The sequence below is a fragment of the Cucumis melo genome, chromosome 6 (assembly GCF_025177605.1).
Source record: "Cucumis melo cultivar AY chromosome 6, USDA_Cmelo_AY_1.0, whole genome shotgun sequence".
NCBI lineage: Eukaryota > Viridiplantae > Streptophyta > Magnoliopsida > Cucurbitales > Cucurbitaceae > Cucumis > Cucumis melo.
In genome coordinates this window covers 12,081,314-12,094,048 of record NC_066862.1, presented here as the reverse complement: position 1 = coordinate 12,094,048, position 12,735 = coordinate 12,081,314, and the positions used below count along the sequence as shown (strand labels likewise).

The window sequence follows — 12,735 nt, the reverse complement described above, 5'->3', positions numbered from 1 at the left end:
GGTTTGGAACATGAGAGAGGGTAGAAAGAAGAGATTAAATAAATGGATAGCCACAACTTTATGATCTGTTAGCTCAATTGACAAACTTATTTGGTTCATTTATTATGTATAGTTCCTTTCACTCAGTTGTGGTAAATTCATGAATTACTGATTCAAACACAGGGTTCATGGCCCCATCAAGGAAAGCTACAATATATGTCAAAATTTTCATTTTTTACTGAGCGAAGGTGGAAAAAGGTGCTTTTTTTTTTCTTTTCTTTTTTCCAAATAGTTGAATTTTGTAAAATATTTGATGAAAGCTACCATGCTTATTCCTTTCATCATATTTAAGGTATAGGTGAAGTTGTGAATATAATAATTAATGCATGTTGGATGACAACTTTTTATTTCTAAAATACTATTTTTGGAATGTTGAAAACTCATTCAACGTATACTAATTAACTCTGTCCTTCTCAGATAAGGGCAATAATAATAATAATAATAATAATAATAATAATAATAATAATAATAATAATAATAATAATAATAATAATAATAATAATAATAATGTGTGTGTATATATGTATATATTTTTTGTGTGAAATGAATTAAATTATATATCTTAAAATATGTAATTAATTGAATTAGAAAAAGCCCTGCCATTCATGCATTAATTAGTATGGATTAAGGTTTCAATAATATGTGATGGGACCACCTACTACTAATCTTCCGTCCCCCTGAAAAGAGGTATAACAAGTTAGACGTATTATATCAATGTAACACTTAAATATCTCCACAATGATATATAAGTAATCTCTTATATGAGTTTGTTTTTCATTTCACCCAAAAATTCCATACCAATAGAAGAGATATTTTTAACTTCTCACTTATATATCATATATGTTAAGATCTTCATATTTTCTAGTAGATGTGAATGTGAGAGAACTTTAGTCACATCTCGAAGAAGATATCTAAGTTTTTTTAAACCAAAAGAGAAAAGAAATATTTATTTTTTAAAAATAAACTCGAATTTGAAAAGGGAAAATAATTAGAAGAAGATTTTAGAGAGTAGAATAGATAGAGGGGAGAGGGAATGAAGAAATATAAAAAAGAATGGCATTACATGGAGAAAAGAAAGGGACAAGTGCACACAAAAACTTGATCCCTACACACATTGGATCCCCATCGCATAACATCAAACATTTATTAATGACTGAATAGAGACACAACAGAATTTTGAATATTATTATAAAAGAAAATATTTAATTGAAAAAAGAAAAGAAAAGAAAAGAAAAGAAAAGAAAAGAAAAGGGGAAAAACAGCAGAAACACACACACATTAAGTTGGGTCATGCATAGGGAGTGAAAATTCCCAGACTAAAAAGAGGGACCATTTGGAATGCTTTTCTTTGAATCATTTAACATTGTCTTTTCTTATATTTAATATATTTTTTTATTTTGTCTCACTTCTTCTTTCTCATTGGCAGCTCAGAAGTTTCCACGATACCATCTATATGCTCTAATTTCACATTCTCTATCAAATCTTATCTCTCTCTCTCTCTCTCTCTCTTTAAATTCAATATATTAATTTCTCTTCTTCTTCTCTACTGATTATTGATGCATTTATTTCTTTTTTATGCATAACTTTGAGGGTTGCTTCTCACACTCTCTTAATTTCCCCCCAACTATTACATTCCTATTTCAATTATGTTTCTTTCTTATTCTTTCTTGGCTTTTAAATACTATCAAACGAAATTATATATATGCATCTTTTATTTCCAACGGTTAATCTCAACCTCACTTATAACTAGAACAAATATGATTTGATTATTGTTTATTAGGGAGGTGTTTTAGGTACGAGTTCAAAATACTTATTTAATTCGGTACAAGAATTTACTTTAATTATGGTCATGTACTCATTTTTTTGAGATGAGAGGTTGGGATTTTATATTCTTATTTGTACTAAAAACGATCTCATTGTTGATATCTTTTACCTAATTTATATCTATAATCGGAAGTTGTGTTTGTAATGATATTAATTTACTTATTTCCTACATGGCAATAGTTCAACTAAAAAAAGGAGTGTACATGATTCAAGAAACAAAACATAATGATATTTAAACTTGTTGGCCATAGGATGTGCTTATAATTTAAAAGGGATTCCAATTGATGTGAGACATGTGTCTGATGAGTATTAATCATTAATGATAAAGATGCTTAAAGATTACATGACAATTTGACATTCGAAGAAGGTAAACGGTTTGATAAAAGAATGAGGTGGAAAATTGTATTAAAACTAGTGTTAAAAGACTTGGAAATGGATGATTTAGAATACAATCCACGTCGAATTTAATTAACATTTAAATGTTCAATTGGAGAAAACATTAGTACTATAACTTACAAATCATAAATTCAAATTTCGAAATATTATATTTTAGGAAAAAAGAAAAGAAAGATGGGCCCACAATATTGATGTTAAAAGTTAGAAATTCTCCCATCCCTTCCCTCATTACTATAGTGAGATAGGGAGAGGGGAAGAAGGGAAGCAATCACACTTTCCTATACTTCTCTTTTTGGTTATTCATATACAAACTTTACAGCTGTTTACCAAGAAACCCTACACATATATGTTCATCAGAAAAACATACTTTCAAATTACAAATACAATAACATGCCTCATCTCTAATTCACATGTATTTATTTTAAGTTCCAAACGTTCTAACTTATTTCTTATACAAAAACCAATTTATTTTGTTAAAAGAAAAACATAATTCAATCGTTAGACAGTATTTGTACGCAACTCATATTCTGTTTCATTTTCTTCGGATTCATTGAGTTCAACTAATATGAATTTGGTTGATAGTTTAGATTATATTCTAGAAAAGCCTTTTCACATTTTTGTAATCCAAACCATACAAATTTTGAAAGATAATTTTTAAATGTTTTTAGAGTATCCAAAATTTGAATTCAAAGTTTTAGAGCGGATAAAAACATATTTTTGTTAAATTAAACCATGTAAAATATAGTAGAAAAATTTTCATAAATATATCAAACCAGTAAAATATTTATGGCTCATATAACAAAGATTTTTTTAAATATTTCATATTTGCCCCTTTCGTTTTTCTTCATCTCTTTGTCTATTCATCATCTTTCTTCTTTTCCTTTTTTTTCTCATTTCTTCCCTCTTCATTTGTTCATCGTCTTTCTTTTTTTCCTTTTTTTTTTTCATTTCTTCTCTCTCTTTGTCTGTTCCATCATCTTTTTCTTTTTTTTCAAACTACTTTTTTCAAAAAAAATTATTTGGTTGTTCAAGATCTACGTACTAAATATAAAAGATTTGAAAAAAATGATGATTTGGGTAGCAAAATCTAAACGAACATATAAAAAAATGTCAAATATAAACGATCATGTATAAAGAATCCTAAAAAATTGTTCAGATTTCGCTAGACTGGGATAGCCCAATCTAAACAATAAATAAACTATGGTGTACCAAATCTTGAAAGAAAATCGTTTAGATTTGGCTATCCAAATCTAAACGATCGTATAACTAAATCTAAATGATAGTATAACTAATTTAAACAATCGTATATAGAGAATTTAAAAAATAAATCGTTTAGATTTGGCTACCAAAATCTAAACAATAAAATTTAAATGATTGTGTAACCAAATTAAAGGATCGTGTACATAGAATTTAAAAAATAAATCGTTTAAATTTGTCTACCCAAATCTAAACGATTGTGTATCAAACAATAACCAAATATAAACCGTGTACTAAATATATTACGCGCGTTATTGACGGCGTGGTTGACGAGACATTTTTGATATTTTTCATAGTGGACCTATGTGCTTTTTCCGTTTTCAAAATTGTTCTATCAAGTATAAATATTTTGCCACTTTATTATATTTTTTTAAAGAACCATATATAATATTTAACATATTATATGATATCACACAATAATAATTAATATAAAAAAAACAAGTTCATGAATTAATTAGTTAGTTTAATATATTTTCAAATGCGTTTTAAAAAATTGTCTAAATTTAAATCTAATTTTCAAATAAGTTACCAAACACATATTTAAAAACATAGAATATAAATCTACTTGCTTTGGATACATTGTTTTCAAAATTATGTTTTCAAATTACCTACTAAACAGATCATAAAGTTTCAATTAGTGGTCTTTTCAAAATTAATACAAAGCGACAAAATATTTATACTATATAAAACAATTTTAAAAACGAAAAATTCCCACCTGTTCACAATGAAAAATATCAAAAATGTCCTGTCAACCACGTTGTCAACAACACGCATAATATATTTGGTACACGATTGTTCAGATTTGGTTCAAATCTAAACGATTTATTTTTTCAATTCTATTGTTTGATTTGGTTACACGATCATTTAAATTTTGTTACACGATCATTTAGATTTGGAACCAGATTTGATCATTTAGATTTGGTTCCAAATCTAAATGGTTTTTTTTTTCAAAATTTGGTACATCATCGTTTAGATTTGGCTGAAAGAATTTTTTCTAAATTCTTTTGGTATACAATCGTAGATTTGCCCAAACAATTCTTTTTAATTCTTTTGGTACACGCTCGTTTATATTTATCTACATGATCGTTTATTTTTTCTACACGATCGTTTACATTTGGCTACTCCAATCTAAACGATTTTTTTCAATATTTTTTATACAGGATCTTTTAGATTTTGCTATTTTTTGGACATGATTGTTTAGATTTAGTTACCCAAATTTAAACAATGTAAAAAAAGGAGAAGAAAAGAAGAAGAACGATGGAAAGAAATCTCAACGGAAGAAAAAGAAGAGAAAAAGAGAAAAGGCGATAGAAAGAAATCGCAACAAAGAGGAGAAGAAAAATAGAAGGGTAAACGTGAGATATTTAAAAAATAGCTAACTTCATGGGCTTTGTTAACCGGGTCGTAAATACTTTAGTGGTTTGTTATGTTTATGAAAATTAACCTTTCAATTACCGTTTCAAAAATGATGTTGCGATCTCGTATTATTGAGAAAAAAAGATTAGCTATCAGATCAACCCAATTTATGATATATTGTTAGGGGTAAGCATTGTTTGTTGGAGTTGGTTTTTCGATCAAATCGACATTGAACCAACTATGATCAATTTAGTAAATGTTCAAATCAAACCCCGACCATGAAGGAGTGTAAACATTTGTCGGTTGATCGGTTGATTTAAGTTTTTGAACTTATTTAGAAATGTTGTCGGTTTGGATTTCTTTCCAATCGGACACCAAATAAACCTCTTCTTAATTTCGACCGACCACGTTCGATTCAATCAGTTTTGATCGATTGACTCAATTTTTCGATCTATCATGTTTCTCTATATATCGTAAGTGCAACACTATTATTACTGTGGGGATACAACTAATATTCATTGACCTTTTAGTCCTTCGCTTTGTATAAGAAAAAAAAAATAAAAAGCTGTTTCCCTCTCTCTCTATATATAGCGCATAATTATAACTATTGCACACATCTATGTTCCATATGCACCACTCTACCAACCTTAAAACAAGAAGAGGGAAAGTCTTGAAAGAGAGAGTTAGGGTGAAATGTGGAATTGATATTGTCTTCCATCATTTGAATTATGATCAACACCTAATTTATTTATACGATTTGGGATTGAACCTTCTGGTTTTATATAGAAAGAGACATAAATTTGAAAAAGATGTTAAAAGAACAAAGGAAAAGAGAAATGAATGAAGGAAGGAAGGTAGAAAAAGGCAAAGAGCGTCGTCTCAAGTAAAGAATCTAATGCCAATGAATTCTTTGTAATGCCAATGCAACAAAATCTCATTTTATCATTTTGATGAACTTTAGAAAAATGATTTGGATCACATGATACCGCAATATTCACTAATCGCAATCATCTACCAAAAAGAAAAGAACACTTGTTACATACTATTAAATCATAATCACCCATTATTGGTGAGAATTTCACCTTTAGGATTAAAATCATTTAACCAAACTATAGTAAATATTCAACAACAATGCAAACACATCATTTCTCTTTTCTTAAATTTCTTTTTTTGTTACCTACTTGTTGAAAAAAATTAAGTCAAATTTTAAAAACTAAAAAAATAATAGTTTTTAAGAGCTTATTTTTATTTATGGAATATATTGGTGGTTTCCTATTTAGAAATCATGATTTGAACTCTAACATTATTATCTCATTTTCAATATGTTTCGTTTCAAAAAGTCATACATACAGGGATTTTACCACACCACCCTTCTTCACTTGGAGCCAAAAAGCAGAGAATTTACCATGGCTCAAGCTTATTCACCCACCCCTTCTATCTCTAGTCAAAAAGTATATCCCACAAAACAAATTTGGATTCAAATTATCTTCCCCCCACAAAACAAAAAAAGATTAAAAAAAAAAATCAGATTTGAATTGAATGGTTCAAAATTACTGTCATTATGAAAAGAAAATACACACAACCTAAAGAAAAGTTGATGCAACTTTAACAAGATTGTTTCAGAAAAGATCAGACAGGTCCAATCCATTGAAACAAACACCATTTTCCAAAAGACAAAACATCCTTGGCTCACTCAACACAGCCAGTTTCAAGCTATTACCCATTTCCCAGGAAACAACATGTGGGTCAGTTCAATTTTCCCTTAATTGAACCACTAATTGAATCTTAAATTGGTAATGTAACAAAGATAATATCCAAGTTCAAGGAATGATAATCACTGAAACTGGCTTTCAGATAACCAAAGCTTCCATCAGGATATCATTTGATGTAAATAGTGAAGCAGCCAGGCATCATATTCAAATTATTAACAAAAATGAAAAATATAAAGTCAAAACACTGATGAACAAGAAATGGTGTGCTTTTATTTAATAATAATATATGAGTTTTGTCCAAAACATAAAGAAAAGTCATCTGATTTGAAATCAAGCAGGATGGGAAGGGCAGAAATGTATACAGTTTTAGAGAGAAGAAAGACAGACTGCATACTTTTTTTGTTTTTGTTTTTGTTTTGTCTTCTCCAATGCCCATTTTTTCTGGTTACTTCTGTTCTTGTGAAAATTCCCATCAAATCAAATCCCCCATGAGTGCTCTTCTCTTCATTCTTAGCATCTTGGAAGCCCAAGGGCATTTGTGGGCAATTGGATAACAATGGAAGAAAAGTTCCCTCAACTTTCAGCAACAAAACTGAGAAATTGTGCAGCATTTATAAACAACAATCATTTCCTAGAACTTTGGAGGGGGAACAAGAGGTAGGAAATTAAGAATCAAGAAGGGCTGCCAACAATGTCAAGAAATGGCCTGTTAAGAGAATGAAACTTCATCTTTGGCTCTTCAGATTTGCTCTTTTTGAAAGAAGGTTCAGGAGATGAACAAACAGATGTTGCTCTGAATGCCCAAGAATCGTTGGAGCTGTCTGAACTGAAACCTGCATCAATCACGCCATTTGGGCTATCAGGAGCTTGTTGTTCATGCTTGCGCTTGTGGGTGTTGATAGGATGATAAAAGCCATCGACATAAGCCTTTGAATGCTCCACAACAAGATCGTAACAGCATTGCACTTTTTCCTGTCCAAATGCAGTTGAAGAAGTTAGGATCAAAGAATGGGATTTGCTAAACTACCAACCAATGAGCTTATAATGAAATTCCTTTTTTTAACAAACCTTGTTCATTTTGAGGACACCCAGAAGCTTATCTTGGTGCTCTAATTTCTTATGAGGCTCAATCTGATCTATCACTTCCATCATTGTTGCAGTTGCCAAGACAGATGGAAGATACCCCACAAACCTTGAATCTAATAAAATCCAAGAGAAGTTCCAAGTCATGAAATGAGAATTCAAGGGAGAAAATACCAAATTTAATGATTTTCCACTTCACTTGTATGTACAATGCACGAAGTCTTGTATTCATGTAGGTGTTTGTAAGTTCTAACCTGAAAGTAGAGAAAGGAGAAGGTACTCAGAACGCCTGAAAAACTCCAAGTGAAGATCGTTCTTCAACCCAAGCCTTTTCACAATGTGATCAAGAAAAGAATATGGAGTCACTAAATGCATCCTCCATTGAAGAGTTGAGAGCACTAGAAGCTCCATTCTCTGAATGGTTTTAGCCTCAAATACATACTTGGCATCCTCTACCTGAGATATTAAAACATAAATGTTATTTACAAGAACATATCTCAATAATCCAAAACATTAGAACTCAATTATCAAATGGATGGCATTGCTATAATCGAAACATACTTGAAGGTCCAAGAGTAAAGGAACTTGAATCTCCTCCAGTTTAGCCGCCAAAGAGAGGCAAGTAACAGCCACAAGTTGGTTCATCCATGGCTTGTCGCTCCTAAAATGGAAGCTCAAGAGGAATCTGTCAAAATAAGCAATAGCCAAAATGGCAGTGAGAGTTGAGAAGCCATAATGGGATTGAACTTTGAGCATCCAGTGAACAGCCGAAGAACGAGCAGCAGAAACAGAGGGATCCATCAACAAAGCTTCAAGCTCAAGATTGGTCTGTTTTAGCTGCTCCGTTTCTTTAGACAACATGGAGAGAAGGCGTTCATCATCCCCAGAGAGATCTTCCTCCAAAAAACCCAAAGAAAACAAATGGGTGTGATGGGTTTGTTCTAAATCAGCTTCATCTTCCTCTTCCTCCCATTTCTCCTCCTCACAAAACAAAGAATCGAGTGGAAACAAATGGGTTTGAGCATCATCATCAGCTTGTTCGTACCGATGCATTGCCATAGAATGAAAGCTTGGAAAAGAATACTCAAAAGAGGAAAAGGAAGCTGAAATGGGCGTCCATGGCCGCCGGAAGTGGAAACAGTGAAGAAGATAGAAAGAAGAGAAAGAGAAAGGGGGAAAAGAAAGAGAGAGGAGCGGTGAGTTGGTGGTAGAGATTGTGTTTTTATATGAAGCATTGGGGAATGGAAATGTTTGTGCTTTCGGTGAGTCCCGTTGGCGGGCAGAAATGCAACGGCACACACACCAAGCCGGACCCCCATGAAAGCAACCTCATAAGAAACCTAAATAAATGGCAATGCCATTTGATTTGATTTTGCCTATTTAGTATTCACTGTTCATTGTATTCTATCAAATACACAAGGTAGGTTTTCTAGGGTTTTACTTTCAAATTTAAAACCACTCTTTTTCTTTTTTTTTCTTCTTTTTTTTGCCCTTTTTCTTTATGCATTTCTTCATTTGGGTTTTATTATAAAAACATTCCATTTTTCTTTTTCAAAGTTTTTTAGGGTGGGTCTATACTACCATCTGCAATCTATAATTGTGATTTGAATCATGGTCGAAGTGTTTCGAGCTCTGAATTTGTTAGTAATAGTTTGGTGTACCGTAATAGTTGATATTCGAGTTGTAGACTATTTTAGTTTGGATTACGATAATTTATGTTGAGTGTAAACTATTTTTGTTTGGATATTATAAACATTGTAGCATAGAAGAAAAAGAGAAATGAATGAAAAATGGTAAATACAATAACAAACTAAATAAGGTTTGAAATAGTATTTACCATATTTAATTGTAGGTTATTAAGTGTTGTACTCATATTTGGTGCTCTAAATATGAGGTGTGCTATAATAACTCACTCAAGAAATTTTGGTTGGTTTCCCCAACTATCTTGAATGATTAACTTAGAAAAAGCTATTTTTTTATCCTGAATTTTGAGTCTAGTTTTCATTTGTTTTTTAACACTATTTTCAAATGTTAGTTCTTAAGTTTTAAAATTGATTTGGATTTAGTTTTTATGTTTTAAAATGTTGCAATTTTATTCTTGAGATGTCAGTTATGATTCAATTTAGTTCATGTATTTCAAGATTTATACTTTTAACCTCAATTTATTTGATGATAATGTCATTTTGTATTTTATAGTTTATTTAAAATTTAAATAATTGTAAAGTAAATTTTGATGAAAAATAGATTGTATTGACCAAAAAATATAAATTCTTCAATAACTAATAAGAGTACATATACGAGAATGTAAACCTATTGATGATGATCAAACTTCAAACCTAAGGACTTGTCGTATAACTTTATGCAGTTGAACTAATGAATTATTTTCTAAGTAAGTCAATATGTAATTCTATACAAATACAAATATATTGGATTGGAAATAAATTTAGATTATATAGGATTGAGTTGGGTTTGTTTAAAAAATCCCTCTCTACCTAACTAAAAGAATATTTTAAAATATAGATCACATTTATTAAACACCAAAAAAGTTATTTTAAATAGACTCTTTGTCTAAAGAATTGAATGTGAATGAGATTTTCTAACCTTTGACATGCATAACAATCATTACTGATATGTTGATTTTAGTTAGCGAGTCATGCATAAACAATCGAATTATGATTCAAATTGTATAGAGTTAGTGAAGAGTTTGTTTGAGTTAACTTGAGAAACAGTATTTTTTAAAAATTCATTTTTATTCGAATTCTTTTAGTAAAAATTGTTTAATATACATGACTATTTTAATTTATGGTCGGAATCGAATGTTTTTCAAAATGATTTATTTTTTAAATTAAATATTTAGAATGAAATAGAGGAGAAAATTATTATTGTTATTATTATTATGATTTTAATCAATCTAATTTTACCAATAAAGTTGTTTGTCGTCTTCCATTTAGGGTTTGAATTATATTACAACTTTAACACCAAGTCGTAGGCTATTTGTTAATATAAATAGGAATAAAAAATAATGTGTAATGGGAATTCAAGTAGATCTTTTTAAAGCTTGGAGTGTATTAGGTTAAAATATATACAAGTTTTACTTAGGTCTTTGAAATAAGTAGTAGAGATTCTTTAAATACAATATTTATATCTAAGTTGGTCTTTCAATTCACTTTTATATTATATTATTACCTTTGCTTACGAGTTTTAATTTAAACTTTCAAATTTGTTTTGCTTTTTTAAAAAAGAATTAGTTTTGTTTTAATACAGTTCTAGTAAGGATAATCTATTGCATTTGTGAAATACACATATCGCTGCTCTCTTCTCTTCAACTACACGTTACCAATTTTCTACTCTTTCATTTGTGATTTGTTTGCTCTATAACTCCAAAGTGTGTGTACACAATCATGCACTTGCGTGGTTTTCTTTCCTTTTTTCTCCATGTGTTTGTTTAAATAGCAATGAGTTGTCTTGTTGGAATTACTGCTCTAAACATTTTGTTAGACACTTTTCATTTTTGCAATGGTCAAATGTTGTCATTGTGATTCAAAATTATCATTATCGATCTTTAAGTTGTGAGTCAGGTCATTGTTGATGAGTACTTTGTGAGAAGGTTGTTTTGATTTTAGGACGAGCCTATGACTTCATTATTTGATAATGAACTTTCTAGCTTAGACAAAGCCCAAGTTTGTTTAGTGAAGTTGTATTCACAAGCAAAACTGAAAAGATTACAGTTAAGAGGGTGTCTTACACTTAGGGGGAGTCTAAGTGAACATTCACTGAGTCGAGTTTTTGTGTGTCATTGTATTTATCGTATACTACAAATAAGTATTGCTTAATTCTGTTATACCTTATTTCCTATACACATCACTCCCTAATTTAAGTGTTATATTTTCGAATGGGGTTATCAAACATTGTGTTTGGTCTTTCAAAATATTATCTATTACGATTTATGTTCATTCTTGCAATTGCTAACACATTGAATGCGACAATGGTATATTGGAGGACCAATAAGCTGCTTTACTACAACAAGCATACACAAAGTCTGTATAAATTTAATGACAAAAAGCGTTGAAGAAAAGAGTTGAAGGTGGAAAGATTAAAACCAAACTTGATTCAAATGAGGATTATAATGAAAAGATAAGAGCATATATAATTTATAAAAAATGGAAAGACAAAAAACAGGATCCCAAGATTGTAGGGGTATAAACGTAAAAAAGAAATAAAAATAAAATGAAAAAAGAAAAGGTCCAACAGGCGGTGATTGGAAAAACAAAAAAGGACAACCAAACCAAACCAAACCAAAGGAAAGGAAAGGTGCAGATAGGACAATGCTTTCCTTTGACCCAAAAATTAAAAATAAAATAAAAAATAAATAAATAAAAGTTGCTTAAACCTAAACACTGACTTACAATTTAGGGGCTCTCCTTCTTTCTTTCTCTCTCTATTTGCTCCCCCTCCTATTTTATTTCTTAATTTCTCCTTTCTTTCTTTCTTTTTTTTTTTTTTTTTTTTTTTTTTTTTTTAACTATACTTCTTAATTAATTCTCTAAATCTTTGGATGAATTTTGCAATCTCCGAAATTTATAAAATAAAATGGAAAAAATATAAGTTTATATTATTTAGTTTGAGAGGGATTGATTATTATTAGGAGGTTATAATCATTAAGTTCTCTATGCAAAGTAGAAAGTACCATGAGATTTGAGTTTCCAATTGTACTTTCTCTACTCTCTCTCTATCTATGTTTTATACTTTATGCTTTTTGTTTTTCTAAAATTAGATAAAATAATCAAGAAAAATACTATATTTCACCTTTTACTCAATTAATTTTAGTTTTTGAATTTCTGAATCTTCAATTTTAATTCCAATGCTTTTACCAAACCTAAAATTTATTTTCTATTCCTAATTTGTTCTTAGATATTTTCAAAAACCATTTATAATATATTAGTAAAAAACACGTGTATAACACGTATAATGTCTAGCTTTAAATTATAGTAAATATTGCACGTATATATTTAAGTTATGCTAAATTTAAAGGTACGAAATTCAAAATATAATAGAATTAGATGTACGA

At 29.8% G+C, this 12,735-nt stretch overlaps 1 protein-coding gene across 1 annotated transcript; it reads right to left on the bottom strand.

Annotated features, from left to right (window-relative positions):
- Nucleotides 1–6,832: 6,832 nt before the first annotated feature.
- On the bottom strand, nucleotides 6,833–9,073 carry LOC103496181 (cyclin-D3-1-like). The gene is made up of 4 exons (XM_008457938.3): nucleotides 8,229–9,073; nucleotides 7,922–8,123; nucleotides 7,653–7,783; nucleotides 6,833–7,556 (listed from the first exon to the last, which is right to left on the bottom strand). Exons 1-4 carry the CDS (start codon nucleotides 8,724–8,726, stop codon nucleotides 7,257–7,259), a joined length of 1,131 nt encoding a protein of 376 aa, XP_008456160.1. The 5' UTR covers nucleotides 8,727–9,073; the 3' UTR covers nucleotides 6,833–7,256.
- Nucleotides 9,074–12,735: the final 3,662 nt, after the last annotated feature.

Coding starts and splice junctions, on each gene's coding strand:
- LOC103496181 (XM_008457938.3), bottom strand. CDS start 8,726: ATGGCAATGCATCGGTACGAACAAGCTGATGATGATGCTCAAACCCAT. Junction 8,124..8,228: donor CTTTACTCTTGGACCTTCAA/GTATGTTTCGAT, acceptor TTAATATCTCAG/GTAGAGGATGCCAAGTATGT. Junction 7,557..7,652: donor GTGTCCTCAAAATGAACAAG/GTTTGTTAAAAA, acceptor GCATTTGGACAG/GAAAAAGTGCAATGCTGTTA.